Source organism: Lotus japonicus, chromosome 4 (genome assembly GCF_012489685.1).
Source record: "Lotus japonicus ecotype B-129 chromosome 4, LjGifu_v1.2".
Taxonomy (NCBI): Eukaryota; Viridiplantae; Streptophyta; class Magnoliopsida; order Fabales; family Fabaceae; genus Lotus; species Lotus japonicus.
Window position 1 is genome coordinate 7,460,866 of NC_080044.1, and position 15,861 is coordinate 7,476,726.

The following is a 15,861-nucleotide window of genomic DNA, read 5'->3' on the forward strand; positions in this document are numbered from 1 at the left end:
ATTTGAGGTTGTGTAGGTATGTGAATATACACTTAAGAAAGATTTATAAGATTTGATGGGTATTATTCATAACAACAATGTGCATCATCTTTTCGAGTGCTGGTTTTTATAGAAACTCCAAAGTTAAATGTGTTTTATTAGGGAGGATTCACAGGAAGTCCATAAGTGAGGAGAAAGTGTGTAGGAGAAACATGTGTTGTTATAGTGGGAACAGTGGTTTGATATGAATGTTATAAGTGGTATTAGAGACAATGTCTCTCAGTTCGTTGTGGTTCAAGATGAGTGAAGAGGAAGATGTTGGACATGTGAGTATGTGACATATGGGTCGACGAGGACGGGTAGTGATCATCGGTGCAATGAGAATCCGCAGACAATGAACATTTTTTTGCAAGGTTTCTTGTCAAAGGTATACATGACTGAAGTGATCTTGCACCTGAATGAAAAAGCATTATGAGGGCTTTATAGGTACGCGACTATAAATTTAATGATGACTTAGGAGATTTCATAGAAACTCCAAATTTAAGTGTGTTTGCTTTGGAGCAATACGAGACAAATGACATTTAGAAAAGTTTTCACAAAGAGTATGTGAGTGAGTATAAAATATGTTAGAAATACTCATTTTATTCCAATAAAGACAATCGTATCATTTGAATGCTACGCAAAACACTCTTTAAAGCGCTTCATTATTAAAGTACTATCAAGAAACAGACCAAAGCTTTGCATTAAGTACATTTTTAAGACATTCTAGTATAAGAAACGGTTTAATAAAGACCCACACTATGACACTACAACGTTTCAAACATAAAACATTGCACGATGCCTTTTAGCATAGTAGCATACACAATTGGTGAAACTAAAATTAAGAAAACAAAATACACGCATGATTTCAGTATCAAATTAAGTTAAAGCTGAAATTTAATTCAAGCTTGTGAGCAAATTATTAAGTCCACAACGTTCCAATGTACCAAAAATAAAAATTAATAAGTCCCATAATAGTGATTTCGTGATTTTAATCCCTTACTTGAAGTTTTCTCAATTTTGATACTCTAGGTTAGCATTCCTAAATTTTGGTCTCTTTTTTTCCTTTCGAAATTTTAATCCTCATATTTTTTAAACGCATAGTTGAGCAATAGTGTCTCCAACTCAGGCTGAAGAACTCGAATAAAGCTAGTACTAGGAAGAGGCTCACAAGCACCTAATCAGACAAGGAAGTCTGCAGGGCCGGTGCAATCTCGATACACCAAACGAACATTAATATTCTAGCTCTTCCCAAGAAGATGCTTGATTTCAGAAAGGACAGGGAGGGAATTAACTAAATTCAATCCACTTCACAAATAGCATTTTTAAAACCTTTGTTCCAGACAAGAGAAACGCCTTCATACAAAGCATAAGCTTCAAATTGAAAGGGATTGCCACCAAAGCCAAATGGGAAAAAGTCACAAATCCAACGATTTTGATTATTGCGAAAAAGACCGCCCTAACCCAAGCAACTCTCCTTGTCCCTTCCGCCTGTGTTCAGTTTAACAAAACCAACAGGAGGGGGGACACCAGTTGCTGCTCAAAAGATAACCATCAATCATAGAAATTGTAGGCATCAGAAACCACAAAAAATCATCATGTTCATGGCATATCCGGCGCTAAGGTTCATGAAGTGACCATGGTTTAAAGATTATGTTATTCCTCCATTTCCATAAACTCTAAAGGCAAGCAATGAATTTAATGCCATGACAGCTACGAGCCAGGGGCATAACCCAAGTAGCTAAATCAGGTTGATCGAAATTGTTCTGAGAGTGCATCCATCTTCACCCAGATTCTCTCGAATGCAGACAATCCTTTAGGCAATTAAGAGTGTCTTCCATACTTGCTGAGCAACGTGAACAAGCCACAAACAAAGCTAAATTGCATTTAAACGTATTAGCATTGACCTGCAACACATTATGCATAGTCCTCCAAACATGCAGAAAAACATGTAGACTCCCTCTTGGTACTTTCAAATCCATCCCCAGCTAGCTAATTTTAATTCAGTACAATTACACCGGTCTTGTAACTATCAAGTTTTCAGGATAGAGTTTATCTGGTTGAAAGAGGAAACAACGAGAGATAAGGTATGCGACTTTATTAGTTAATTAATATCTATGAAAATAACCAAAATTAAAAGAAAAATACATATATATATGAGGCTGGCTAACCCTCCTTGAAAATGGTTAAAAATACAGGGATTCATTCTGCATGTCCTAATCAGAAGAATCATAAAACTCTTGGAGCCATGACCTGACTTGGAGCTACCATGCAATGCTGCAACATGAAAATTGTAATGCAGCCTTGAAATGCAATTCACTTCCTTCATTGACCAATAAGAAAACAATGTCCTAATCAGAAGAATCATCAGACATAGCTGAGTCTGAGCTTTCTTCATTTATAACTCCATTTACCATACCATCTGAATCATCGTCTGCCTCTTCTAATTCCTCCTCTTCATTCTCTTCAACGCGATTGTCATTGTCATCTTCAGAAGCTTCCACATCTTCATCAATCATTCCAGCCATATCCCTACTCCATCTGTTAGGGGTGCCATGAAAACCTATCTCCCAGTTTCCTTGATCATACTCCACTGCTTCGACATCATCATCCGATTCCATTGCTTGGCCATTGTCATCAGACTCCACTGCTTGGTCACTGTCATCAGATTCCACTCCTTGGACATTGTCATCAGATTCACCTACTTGGACATTGTCATCAGATTCAGCCACTTCAGTGTTGTTACTAATGTCAGGAGCCCCCATGTGGATGGGAGTCATGGGACTTTCTTTTTCATCATCCCAGTCCTCATCAAACAATCTCAATGACTCTCCACCAATACTGGCGTTGTGAGTAGCAGTCTTATGGCCCAGCAACAAATCTTCAACATCCCTCTTCTCCGATCTCCTTTTCCTGACTGTCCGGCGGCCACGTACACCAGCCTGTCTTTCAGATTGTTGTCCTTGCTGTTTCTTTCTTTGACTTGGATTCCCAGAGACCTTGACATTCCGGCGGCCACTATCTCGATTGGAATCATGCATTCTTTTAGATAGCTTTTTGCCCCGTCCTTTATCATTGCTCACGCGTCTCTGTTTATTGCTGCTTCCCACAATTTTCATAGAAGCATCCAAGTTTGCTGGTTCAACAACTTTACTAGATTTGACAGGATTATATCTTGAAGGAAGCTTCTGCAGGAAAGCAAAGTTAGATTACTAATGTTGATCAGAATAGCATGAAACTTTCCAGTAAAAGAGCCACAACCTGTCCCCCAAATATAACTGAAGGGACTCTCATACAAATGAAAATTTTACATAGCAAACTATCATGGAATATCAAACATTGTACAAGTTTAAGAGCAAAATCAGTCTAATAAAAACAAGGAAAAATGAAAGACTCACAGCATATACTTCTTTCTCCCCACGGGGCTCAGGTTGCTGTACATACATAACGGATGCATCAAACTCAAGAAGTCTGAGAGACACAGCCGCAGTGGTCCGTGGAACCCATGGAACCACCGAAACCAATTCAGGATCCATAGGGCATTCTGACGTTGTGCTCAACCCCAACAATTCCTCTGTTGTAGAGAAGGTTGATGATATAAAGTCTCGTTTCAATGCGCTCTCAAATAGGGTCAATATCTGCACAACAGATTGTTAAATTTTAAAAATGTCCGAGTAGACACTGATTATAATTTTCTAAAATAGTGCAAACATATGATAGTTAAAATTTTAATTGAAATCGCAAACCTGTAGAAGTTCTGCAACAGAAGATGATTTGCTCAATTTCATACCCCAATGCCTCCTAATATCTTCCGTCCAAATTGATTGAAATGCTTCAAGTGGAACAGATGCCTACAAATCAGCATATGAAAATAAATCCCTCAAAAGAAACATTCTAAAATTCAGTGCAAAAAACAAAAGGCTAAAAGTTAACAAATGTAAAGTATATTCTCAACTCACCTCAATTAAAGCTAGCAGGGCCTTAAGAAATCTTGTACGTATGGGAAGAGAAGAATCCAAAGTGCAAATTTCAGTGGATAACTTGTCTCCACATTGAAATGCATGTTTAGAAAAATTAAATTCATTGTTGGAGGGAAAAGTACGGTGGCAACTATTACAATGGGAGTCTTCAAAGAAGTAAGTGTTGTGACAGATATCACAGATGTCAACCTGAGGTTTGCATCTCTTTTTCCCATATTTCATTGCACATAATATTGATGAGTTATAGCATTCTTTCCACATCCATTTTTGAAAATCTTGATACCTTCTCAAGGCAGCTTTCTTCTCACTCTCACTTTTACCGAGCTCAATTTTGAAGGATGATGAAGTTTCTGAAGCATCAGAGTTCAAGCCACAGAGAGTACTGCTAGGACTGTCCGATTCAGTACGGGGATCAGGACTGGAATCTGTTTCATCAGCTTCGTTTTTAATGAAAGTTTCAGCTCTGCTTCCACTTTTGGCACATAGAGTATTATTTCGAACATTTTCCTTAAAGGAATTCTCAATCTTTTGCAACATTAAGCGCAAATGAGATTCCCTGATCCCACGCGAGTCCAAGGAATTCAAAAGTGCATCAAAGGCCTGCAAGGGATTAGTTGAAGAAATTATATAACAGTCAATAGAAAGTACCAAACCATAATTCCAAAAATTTGGATCTTGAAAGCACAAAATAGTAACAGGACATAAAAGAGGATGGTACGGGTGTACCACTGTGATACCATGTTGAGACTTGAGAGTTTACTAGTTTAGGGCCTAGGTAAACAAAAAGGAAAAGAGAATACAAACTAATGAATAATCTAGAATTGATAATGATTTGATATAGTACGAAATACAAAGTACATCTCTTATGGAGTGGAGTCCAGAGATTCCCAATCTCAAATAAGGAAACAAACAAGGAAACATAATGAAATCTAAACACCACTCCAAAGAGATTGTTTAAGATACCCTAAAATATTATGATATATTAAGAAATTGAGATATTTTGTAAATATTCTAACACATTTTTAAGGCTATTCTTCTTCGTAGAACTATATGGTCATATATTGATGGAGAACACAGTCAAAACAAGATGATGTGCTTAAGGTGGTGTTTTAAAAACTGAAATAGACCAGCCATACATGAGCTCTCCATTGGTCGATCAAGTCAACCATATAAACCATTGATTAAAAACTAACTCCAAAACCATTAAACGGCCCTTAAACCGGTGAAGAGCACAAACAAGGCCAATGTCTGATGTTGGAAAATGCCAGAGAATTGGCTGTTCAAAGACTCGAAAGGCAAATGTAACTCCTCAAGTTAATATGTGCTTTATTGTTTGTAACCCCCCCCCCCCCCCCACAAACACCCCAAGAGATACGAGTAAATCAGCAAAAAAAGGAGATTGGCCTTTGAGGAGAACAGAAAAGAAAAGAAAAAAACGTAACTAGACCAAACAAACAATTTACCTCTTCAGAATCAATGAGCCTCCATTTGCCATCATGATATTCAACAAATATCCTGCCAGAGCCAGGATCATTGCAAGAAGCAGATGCAACAAATTGCCAATATCGATTACGTCTGCGGTCTTGCCCAAGGGGCAATGATCTGTAGACATGCATTTCTTCTGCTATGTGTGAAATGTAAGACTTCAACTGAGAACGCGACCTTTTTGAAAATTGTGCAGATAGTTGACTGTGAGGGTTCTCTAGAACTGTGCAGAGGTCTTGAACTGATGAGGGTTTTTCAGTAGACATGCTTAGTGCAAGCGGAGCAGCTTTCTGATTTTCTGCAGTGCTGGGAGATGCCTCATTATTATTATTCCCAATATTAGTGTCAAGCAATGGGCTTTGTTTTCCCTCCTCAACTTTATTCCCATTGATAGATAGAAAATCTGATTTATTAAAATTATCCTCTTTCAAACGAACTTTATCTATCTGTGCTTCTGCCAACATTTGCTTCTTCAGAGCATTCGCTGCTTCCAATCGATCCTGAACAATTCTTGGGTCAATTTGATAAACTAAATACATAAATCAACTTAAAGAAACATTAAATGGAATAAACTTTACCTCAAGAACAACACGGATTGAATTGCCTTCATTTGCAACCCCAACTAATACAACAAGAGCATTTAAACGCTCCTCTACACTGAGATCAGAATATTCTCCGTCTGTAAGCCCTTGAACCCATGACTCTCCAGAATTGCTTTCATCAATTTCCATATTTTCGTCACCAAGATTTCCAGCATTCAGATCTTCACAAGCAACAGGTTGTGCAGTGACAGAACTTGGACAATCAGCATTCTTGGAACCATTCTCAGGAAAATAAGGCAGATCCTTATCAAACTCATCTTTAAGTTCTATATCAGGAACCAAATTTTCTTTTCCATTTGATAAGAAGTCATCACACTGTTCAGATGGTCTGTTAGCACTCGAAGGATTTACCAAATCATCAACTTCAGGATCCTCATCAACTTCATCACTTTCTGACTCTTCTCTTTCAACATCATCAGCATCTTCCCCAGCTAGAGACCCATTTTCAAATATCTGAATTTTCTTTCTTGCTTCAGAAATAATGGACTCAGCATCAGCGGGATCCTTCCTGAATGCAGCACGTACACAGTATGTTGATGGAGCAATTCTTTCGAAAAGCTTGGTATCTCTTGTCAAAGCAACAGAAATTGATGCCTCAGGAGTCTTGCTGGTTGTCAGGTCCCGAAGACCAGATTTCTGACAGGAAAAGAGAGATAAAAAGTTAGGAAAAGACTAACAATATGATAGAGAATTAATGTGCAACTCACCTGAATTTTTTCTGCAAGTTCTAGTACTGTCAACCCCTTGCTACCCTCGAGCGAGAGAACATGAAAGGCCGCAAACTTAACAGTTCCAGGAGTTAACCGATGCCTAGATCTTCTAGGAGCTAATAAACCTCTGGCCTGCATTTTTGCCACTGCATTTTCTACTGCTGAACCGTTACGAAGTGTAGAAATTATATCTTCACAATTCTCTCCCTGTAATTAGATATGCATTTAGATACACTGTTTAATGCAATGACATTAAGACCTCATAAAAATTTAATTGATTAATATGCATGGAAAAGAAAATATATTCAGGAAAACATTTAATAGCACCAAAAAGTCTCCAAAGGTTCCAGTTGGACATTACATCTCAGGACAAAATAGCATGAAATCATATCGTAACTGTACTTAACCAAAATCGCTAAAATATGGAGGTATTCATGTAACTTCAAAGGTGCAACACAATTAAAACAAAAATAAAGAAAAATGAACCTCGACTTTATCATTTGTATTTGACAGTGTGATACTTTTCTTCAACTGTGGCCCATATCCTGCTGATAATGCAAGCTCCCGGAAAATTTCTGGCCATGTCAACTGATTTAAGTGTCTATGCCAATTTCGTATGTCAAAGCCCCATGCATATGCCTAAAATAGAAAAAGTCAATTACAGGACTGGACTCCTTTAAATAAAATATATTATATTTTAGAAATATCTGAATTTACCCCCTCCACAATCTCTGGATGGCCACCTCCAGAATTAGCAGCACCATTCTGATTCATTCCTAATCCTGTACAGGGTGTCCTTGCAACATCTTCGATGTCTTTTATTATCACCTTAAGAAGTGCAACATGTATCTCACCCAACAATCTTGAATCCTGTGATAAATGATTTAAATACCCATAGTGAGCAAAAAGAGTGTACAAAAATGGTTAAACTGATAACATGAAATCACAAGTAAAGGCTAGACTGACTGACATAGTCGTGAAATGCTTGCACAAATTCATCAAGAGTAAAAGGCCATAGCTCCAGAACATCAGCAAAGGTAATCAAAAATCTCCAAACCTGAAATAGACCACCACAGATTCGAAACATTAAAATCAGAAGCTTCAATCATGCAATAAGCCAAATTAAGTATAAAACAGTCAATGCAGTATGTAGAAAGGTGATCAGTAAATCCACAGAGCTGCTGATTCAACAAACAAGCACTGTACAATATAAGATAACAGAAAAAGAACTTCTCAATTATAGAATACAGAAAGATTAATACCACAATACCATTACAAACCAATATACAGAAAGACCAAAAGAAAATATCCATGTTTACCTAATTTAAGTCCAACATACACGCAACATTAACTTCAACAACCATAACTATCTTCTAAAAGCAGACACGAAACCATTAACGTACTATCAAATCATAAAGAACTGCAAAGTTGACCGCTAACAGGATAAAGCAGAGCAGATGACACAGAAACAAGGTTAACATATGGATTTTGTATGCTGTGTGTTATAAGGAAGTAAAAGTGGTGGTGAGAACATACCATGAGAAGGTTGCCAATGTTCTCTTCTGAGTTGATCCAGGGCTGGATAGCAAATGGTTTTCTCAGCTTTATACGCTCAGGTGGGAAGACACTCAATGAATCTACAGTGTAATAATAAGGTTTCAGTACTAGAAACTCTCCCTTTACCAGTATTTCAAGATAAAGACCTAACACCCAAAGAATAAAAATAAAATTGCTCACCCCTAAATGATTCCAGGTTTTGCAAAGTATCAAAATCAAGATGGATAATAGAGGACAACCCCTTGCTTGAGGCAGCCAACTCCATCATTTCCAACTGTTCGTCTTCAATAAGCTCCATAGATTCCTTAGCTATTCTACGGGCAGTTGCCTTTTCAAGGGCAGCTTTTCTTCTCTCTGCCTCTTTCTCTTTGCGAAGCTCTTCTTTTTGCCTTATTTTCTCAGCCTTTTTAAGAAAGAACATGTGGAAATACAATAAATACCCACACATGTTTAAATATTAGCAAAAAGGAGGCTATCAGCACTAGGCTTACAAACTTACTTTTAAATTCTCTTTCAGCAAAAACTTCTCCCTACGTTCAATTTCACGCTTTTCCTCACGTTTTGCTCTTTCCTCTTCTCGCTGTCTCTCACGCATCAATCTCTCTTCTTCCTTCCTTCTTTCACGATCTTGTCTCTCCATCTCTTTCTTCATTCTCTCTTCATTCTAAATAACAGACAGAGGAAAAGGAGGGATTAGTTAAAAAGAGTGCGATAAGAATTTTACGCTCTAAAATATCTATTATGGTCGGCTAAACTAAATTCATTTCAAATAAACCTTCCGTCTATGGCTCTCTTGTTTCTCAAGCTCTTTCCGGATCTTTATCTCATGGGCTTCAACGTCCTTTGCACTTCGGGGATCATCACTCTACATAAATATAATTAAAAATATAAAATCATCATTTGTGAAGAATATATTATACACTTCCAAGAGCTGAACAGAAGAAAATGAAAACATTAATTACAGAAGATGGCTCAAAGATACCTTTCGTTTCCTATCGATCCGAACTGCATTGTCATGCAAAAGTTGTCCAGAAGGTAAAGCATATGCATTTTCTGGCCCAACCATTTGGTGATCAGTGAAGTGAGAGTTCATTCCCCCATTAGTTATGTTTGTGTACAATTCCGCTAGGGGGTTAACATCATCAGGTAGAGGAGGAGACTGAAATGAACTCCCTTGTCTGTCTTGTTGAGACGATAGACGAACACGAGAAGACTGACCTTGGGTAACATGAATTCTCGGTAGCTGCTCAAGCACAGGTGCAACAGAGGGATTTCTGGCAGGGTCCTCCATCAGATCATGTAAATGAGATTGCCTAAACTGTCCAAAAGCATCAGGCCTGCTGCGAGACTGGAATGTCTTTGCCATAGCCTAGAATAAAGCTCAATACAAATCAAACTCAAATAAAGCAACTACGCAGTAAAACACCACCAGCACTACCAAAACTTTAAACAAGGAATAACATCAGGTTTTCTAGTTTCTCAAAATCTCAAAGAAAACACAGATGGAAGATTATTTGTATCAAAAGAGTATTTAAAAGATAATCTGCCTGTCGACTCAAGACAAGACAAAAAACACAAGAGAAAAACACCTCAATCTAAACATAATATCAACAACAAAAACTCAGGCTACCTCCAACCATACAAACCACTTTCCCTTTTCTTTTTAAAAAATTACCACCTAAACAAAAATCTATATTAATCGAAAACAAAATAGAAGTCTGTGTAGAAAGTTTCAAGCTGGCACTACCAGGTCATCATTCTGAGAGAGGTAAAAGCCCAAAAGTCATAAGGAACTAAAGGAGTATACAGCTATAAACTAATGCGAAGGATGTGCATTTTGAAAAGGTACCTAAACCTGTGACCAATAACGATAAGATGTACATGCAGCTCAAAATAAGGTTTATTTTATTGACCAAGGACTACATTGTTATAGAATAGAGGAAACCAACCTTATTAGTTCTAACATCATGTCTTCCATATATTTTACTGTCATAGGAAGGACTAGGAAGCTTCTGGTGCTCTGTAACCGCTGCTCCAGAGAACATATACCAAAAGTGTTAGCAGCTAAACAAGGTGCATTCACCCATCACAAACAACCTATAAAAGTTTATCCAAATAAAATATAAAGCACAGTGATGTAGAAAAAGAGCTACTAACCAAACAAACAAAACAAGGTGAAACTTGGGCTTGTCTAAATCACCCTAAGTAAACATGGGGTAAAATCACTCAAGCTTAGGTGGCCCAGTAATATTCTGACATGTGACTTGGTAAATTCCAGCTCGTGGCATGTGTCAAAATATTATTGGGCCATCTAAGGCTGGGGTGATTGTACCCCATTTTTACTTGGGGTTGGGGACTGGGGTGGTTTAGATAACCTTGTGAAACTTATGTAATTTTTATTCAAAATATGAAAAGAAAACAGAAAAGTCTTCTCAAGTCAACTAGGCCTTAGCACTTTCATGATGCCTAAGGAGATGAACAATGCAAGGAAGATAAGCAATTCAGGCATGCCAAGTAAATTTAGGAGCTAAGAAATGTACAACAGAACATGTAAAAGAAGCTGGCAGCATTCAGTTAACTCAATAAGTGAAGATAGGAACACAAGCTTTGTGATAACATACCTATCGGTGTGCCAAAAGCACCTGGCGGCAATGGATCAAACTCGACTCCTAGAGTGGGTCCATCATCTCTCAATGGCTCCCCTAACTGTGCCTCCACACAAGCAATAGCTCTACGCTCCATTACAGCTTGTGGAGACTCGTAATAACCGGGCATGCCCCGGGAAACCCCATTCCGGGGCTCCAAACGTGTAAACGGACTCGAACCTGACCCTGACCCGGAAGCATACCCATTACCAAGTTCAGGGCCCAACCTTAGGTTATCCACAGGAGAATCCGGCAAAGGCTCCACCTCCACCTTCTGCGGCTGCTTCTTCAGCGCCATTTCCTTCTTGTCCTTCAATCTCCTATGGCAGAACCACATCTGAAGCTGCCGATCCAACAACCCCAACTTCTGAGACAACTCCACCCTCACCTCCTCCGAAGGGAATTTATCCACTAATCAAGCAGAAAATTCACAAAATTAACCCAAAAAAAAATCTCAAAATCAAAATCATCAAAAATACTAGAAAATATGAAATAAAAAACACAAACACACAAATAAAATTTCTCAAATAGAAATTGAAGAACGAACATGCATAAGCTTTCTCAAGGGTTTCAAGCTGAAAGGGTGTCTTCATCTGACGCTTGGGCTTGCCCTGACCATCATTCGAATTCGCAATCTTGCTATTGCTTCCCTCGTTCCTATTCTCATCGCTGTTATCATCTGCGCTACCCCTTTTCCGATTACTATCTCCTTCCGAACCGGCCTCGCCCTCCATCGACGAAAACCGATCAAAGATCGAAGCTTGATTCACAAACCCTAGAAATCGAACAACCCCTCTAAAGAAGAAGAAACAGAAACTAGGGTTTCCCAAAAGAATCAATTATGAACCGAAATTCCGTGAAAATCAAGCAATTGAAATTCACAAGAAGGATTATGATTCTCATTCGAAGATTGAAATTGAGATAAATACCAATAGTGAAACAAAGGAAAAGAGAAATAGGAAAGAAACGTGTAACGAGAAATTGAAAAGAAAGAACAACAATGAAGAAGAAGAATAAAGGAACCTTTGAAGAGAAATTTCAATTTCAATAATATTAACACTATGCTAAGAAAATCAAAAATAATAATCCAACAACAGTTGCTCTTGACTGCTGCTACAACTAGTATAATTCTTCTACCACAACCTTTCATAATTTCCAATTTAATTTTTTTTTATCTTGTTCGAATAATATAATCTGATTTCTCTTTTTTTTTTTGGGTTCTCTTTTTAATCTTATGATGAATGATGAACGGTGTCAGTGAGAGTGTGATTGTTGTTCTTGTCAAACAGAGGACTTTAAATGAGTTGTGTGCTAAAAAACAAAATCACGACAAAGTAATGGTGTTTTTGTTATTTTTAATAATGTTTTTCTTTTGATTGGATTGAGGTTTTCTAATCTTGTAATTTATGGTGTTATCTTAAATCATAAATCAAATAGATTTTGTGAAATTCTATTTTCTGTGACTGCATGCATGTGTGTGTTTCTTCCTGTGGTGCTTTAATTTCGATGAACAATATTTGGAGGTTCTTATCTGGCTGGGGATTTTATATTTTTATATATAGCATGTTTATTTATTGCTTTTATATTTCTTCTTAAAATAAAAGTTGTGGTGAATTAGTGTGTGTGAGTGAATATTGGTTTTTTTCTTGAAGAAGAAATGAATTGCTGACTCTGCTTCGGATTGCTTCTTATTGTTTTTTCATTTTTGGCTCAGGTTCGGTTTCGTTGATTTTCAGTGATTCGGGATGTCTTGATGTTTCACTCACGTTTATGTTTTGTGGGTCCCGTTTCTTTCTTGCTTGGGACCACATTTATGAATTGGGCTTCTCTTGGGCCTTTTCAAGTTTCACGAATTGGTTGGTTTCCAGGTAGCGTTAAATACCCGGGAAATGCTTAATGCTTTGTTTGGTTGTAGTCGTAGAAGATGCAAAACGGAGTAGAGTAGAACCGGAGAAAAGAGAAGATGAGAAGATTGAAAATGTGAAAAAAATTGTGTATTTTTAGATTGTTTGGCATAAGAGAAATAGATGTGAAAGAGAAGATAAAGAATAAGGTGGATAATTGTAAAATAAAAATGAATTTATCAAAAGACTTATTTGCCCTCATGAATATAACTTTTTGACTCTTTGTACCATATGCATACGGACAAAAATAAAAAACAAAATAAACACAAGAAAAATCCTTCATTTCTTGGAAGGAGAAGAGAAATAGTAGATGGGTTCCGCAGGAGAGCTGGATTTGACACCCCAACCCTTAGATTTCACACCCCCAATTTTTGGATTTTCGGGTTCCGAATTATTTCGGAATCTTATATTCTGAAATTAATTCATGATTTGTAGTGCAAAATACATGTAACACCCCACTTTTGAGTGAAAAAATACTTCGGAAACCTTATTTCCGAAATATTTCGGAAACTAAGTTTCCGAAAGTGGGGTGACATTTCTAATGAGTGGGGTGCCAAATCTAGCTATCGTTCCGCAGTCGCAGTCTCTCCCTTTTTTTGCAAAGAAGAGAACCAAATGAAGTTGGCTTTTTGTTTCATGGTAATCTCTATCTATGCATTTTCTCTCTTCGCAAGTTCTATGGTAACAAAGATGTTGTAAGTACGGTAACAAAGATGTTGTAACAAAGATGTTGTAAGTACGGTAACAAAGATGTTGTAAGTACACCAAGACTTGGGGCATGACCAGCCACAAATGCATGTAATTGGTGTTTAATTTAAGATTTCAAAATAAAACGGCTACTTCTATTAATTTCAATCAATTACATACCTTTAATGTAGTCTATTAGGGGTAGACATCGGTCGGTCGATCCGATGAACCCGCTCCTGAATAGATTCGATAGTAATAGTATGGATTTGATTGGGCAAACACGTCTAATTGAATGGATTTCCTTCAATCCAACCATGTTCGGTTTTGATATCGATCGGATTCAAAAATAAATTCATCCAACCTAACTCGATACCAAAATATATAATAATACATTTTTTTAACTTTTTTCCCAGTAAATACTAAATGTTTGTACAAAAAGAAATTGAAAAATTGTAAATTAAAATTTGCTGAAAGTTTCAAAACCTAAACTTTTCTCTCTTCCAATTTCTACTTTCTCACTCAACTCTCTCTCACTTCAGCCTTAACCCCTTCATTTTGCCTCATTTTCATGATATTTGGTACTATAACAGATTTATCATTTTTTATTTATTTATTTTCAAATTTTTAATAAATTTTTATTTCATTTCTTATATTCCATACTTAGTATTATTTTAATTTTTTTTAATAGCGCTTCGATTAATCCACTCGATCCAACCCAAACATCATCGGGTTGGATTGGATCAACTCCAAAGATAAAATCTCATGAAATCTGATCTAAGTCAACCTGAACAGTTTTAATTGGTTTGGATTCTGGTTAGACCAAAAGTTCATCCAACCCAACTCGTATGCGCCCGTGTGTATGGTGCGTCTGTTTCATTGTGCAGCATAACGTCACTTTAAATACCCTCATCAAGAACAATTCAAGCAATAGGAGAATATAACCTCACGCATCAAAGAGATGGAAATTGTGCCTAGAATGGAGAAATATTCAGTCTTCTTCCTCACTTGGATCGAAAGCCTGAGATATGTAAAGAAAATATTTGAAAGAGAAAAATGCTTAAGTGGATCAAAATTTCAAATCAGCTGAGATGTCAAAGCAAGTATGAATAGCTTCCGCGGAGGGTTCATGATAATATGGTGGTGACTCAAACTTAAAGGAAGATGATTAAGAATTCAAGTGAGTTTGAGTCCCACTTGAGAAAACTATTTGACTCATTTTTAAGATATCGGGACTTCTGTGCTGATAAGTTTTTTAGTATGACAGAGATATTTTGTGGTTTTTTTTCCAATTATTATCTGTTATGAACTTATGGGGGACTATTTTAGAGCACATGCAACTGTTGTTTTATTTGTTGATTCTAATTTTTTTTATTCTTACTAGAATGCTTATCAGCCAGTCAATACTTTGAGTAAAATACACTCACCCCCCTCAAGGTTTGCAAGAATGACACTCCATCCCATTGTTTTTTAAAATCTACACTCCACCCCATTTTTTATAAAGGCAAAATTTAGTGACGAAAACAAATTCGTCACTAATAAAAAATAATTACGAATTAGTTAAAATTTAAATAAATTAAATGCATATACACTATCATACATCAATTTATGAAAATAATTTTACTGAATTAAATTTAAAAAAACCATCCACTCTGTCTGTTAAGTCCACGTCTCATCTATCTCCAAATCATATTTCTCACCACAAACGGTCACCACCAAACCTTTGCTCCCTTTAACACGACGACAACCATCCCAGAATGTGAAACCCCTTGGCACCACCATGCCTCAAAGTTTTGTTGCGACCTGAACCCCAAAACGTGAATCGCACATCCCCAAAGCCACTTGTTCAACTACTTGTTGTGAACTTCACCCCTTTAAGTTGTGAGCGAACGCTTTGTTGGTTTAAGATGTTGTTGGATTTTGTTAAAAACGGTGCTCCACCGCATCGTTGGGTTCTAATAACCTCCGATCCACTTCATATTTCTTAATTTTATTTCTCTATTTTCTTCACCCATTTGTGTTGCTTTTTGGGTCTACAATCCAATTTTAAAAATTGGAGGTATAAATAGATTATTTTGATTAAAATTGAATTATTACCAAATATGAAAACACAAACATGTTTCACTATGTTTGAGATATGGTTTGTCAACCAGTCATGTGTGCTATTGCAGAATTTGCATTGTGAATTTACGGAGGAAGAACGCGATTGAGAGAATGAGGAGGACTGTGATGTTTTCATTTTTATATTTATTGGATTATATTGAAAATATTTTTTG

The 15,861-nt window shown here is 37.0% G+C and overlaps 1 protein-coding gene across 1 annotated transcript; it reads right to left on the minus strand.

Moving 5' to 3' along the window:
* Positions 1-2,096: 2,096 nt before the first annotated feature.
* On the minus strand, positions 2,097-12,238 carry LOC130714233 (homeobox-DDT domain protein RLT1-like). The gene is made up of 18 exons (XM_057564128.1): positions 11,545-12,238; positions 10,974-11,408; positions 10,302-10,381; positions 9,335-9,721; positions 9,128-9,217; positions 8,852-9,016; positions 8,533-8,755; positions 8,332-8,432; positions 7,766-7,852; positions 7,513-7,665; positions 7,282-7,434; positions 6,793-7,002; positions 6,062-6,721; positions 5,462-5,983; positions 3,978-4,598; positions 3,765-3,869; positions 3,417-3,656; positions 2,097-3,206 (listed from the first exon to the last, which is right to left on the minus strand). Exons 1-18 carry the CDS (start codon positions 11,729-11,731, stop codon positions 2,370-2,372), a joined length of 5,256 nt encoding a protein of 1,751 aa, XP_057420111.1. The 5' UTR covers positions 11,732-12,238; the 3' UTR covers positions 2,097-2,369.
* Between the last annotated feature and the right edge of the window lie 3,623 nt (positions 12,239-15,861).

Coding starts and splice junctions, on each gene's coding strand:
- LOC130714233 (XM_057564128.1), bottom strand. CDS start 11,731: ATGGAGGGCGAGGCCGGTTCGGAAGGAGATAGTAATCGGAAAAGGGGT. Junction 9,017..9,127: donor AAGAGAGCCATAGACGGAAG/GTTTATTTGAAA, acceptor TCTGTTATTTAG/AATGAAGAGAGAATGAAGAA. Junction 8,756..8,851: donor TGCTGAAAGAGAATTTAAAA/GTAAGTTTGTAA, acceptor TTTCTTAAAAAG/GCTGAGAAAATAAGGCAAAA.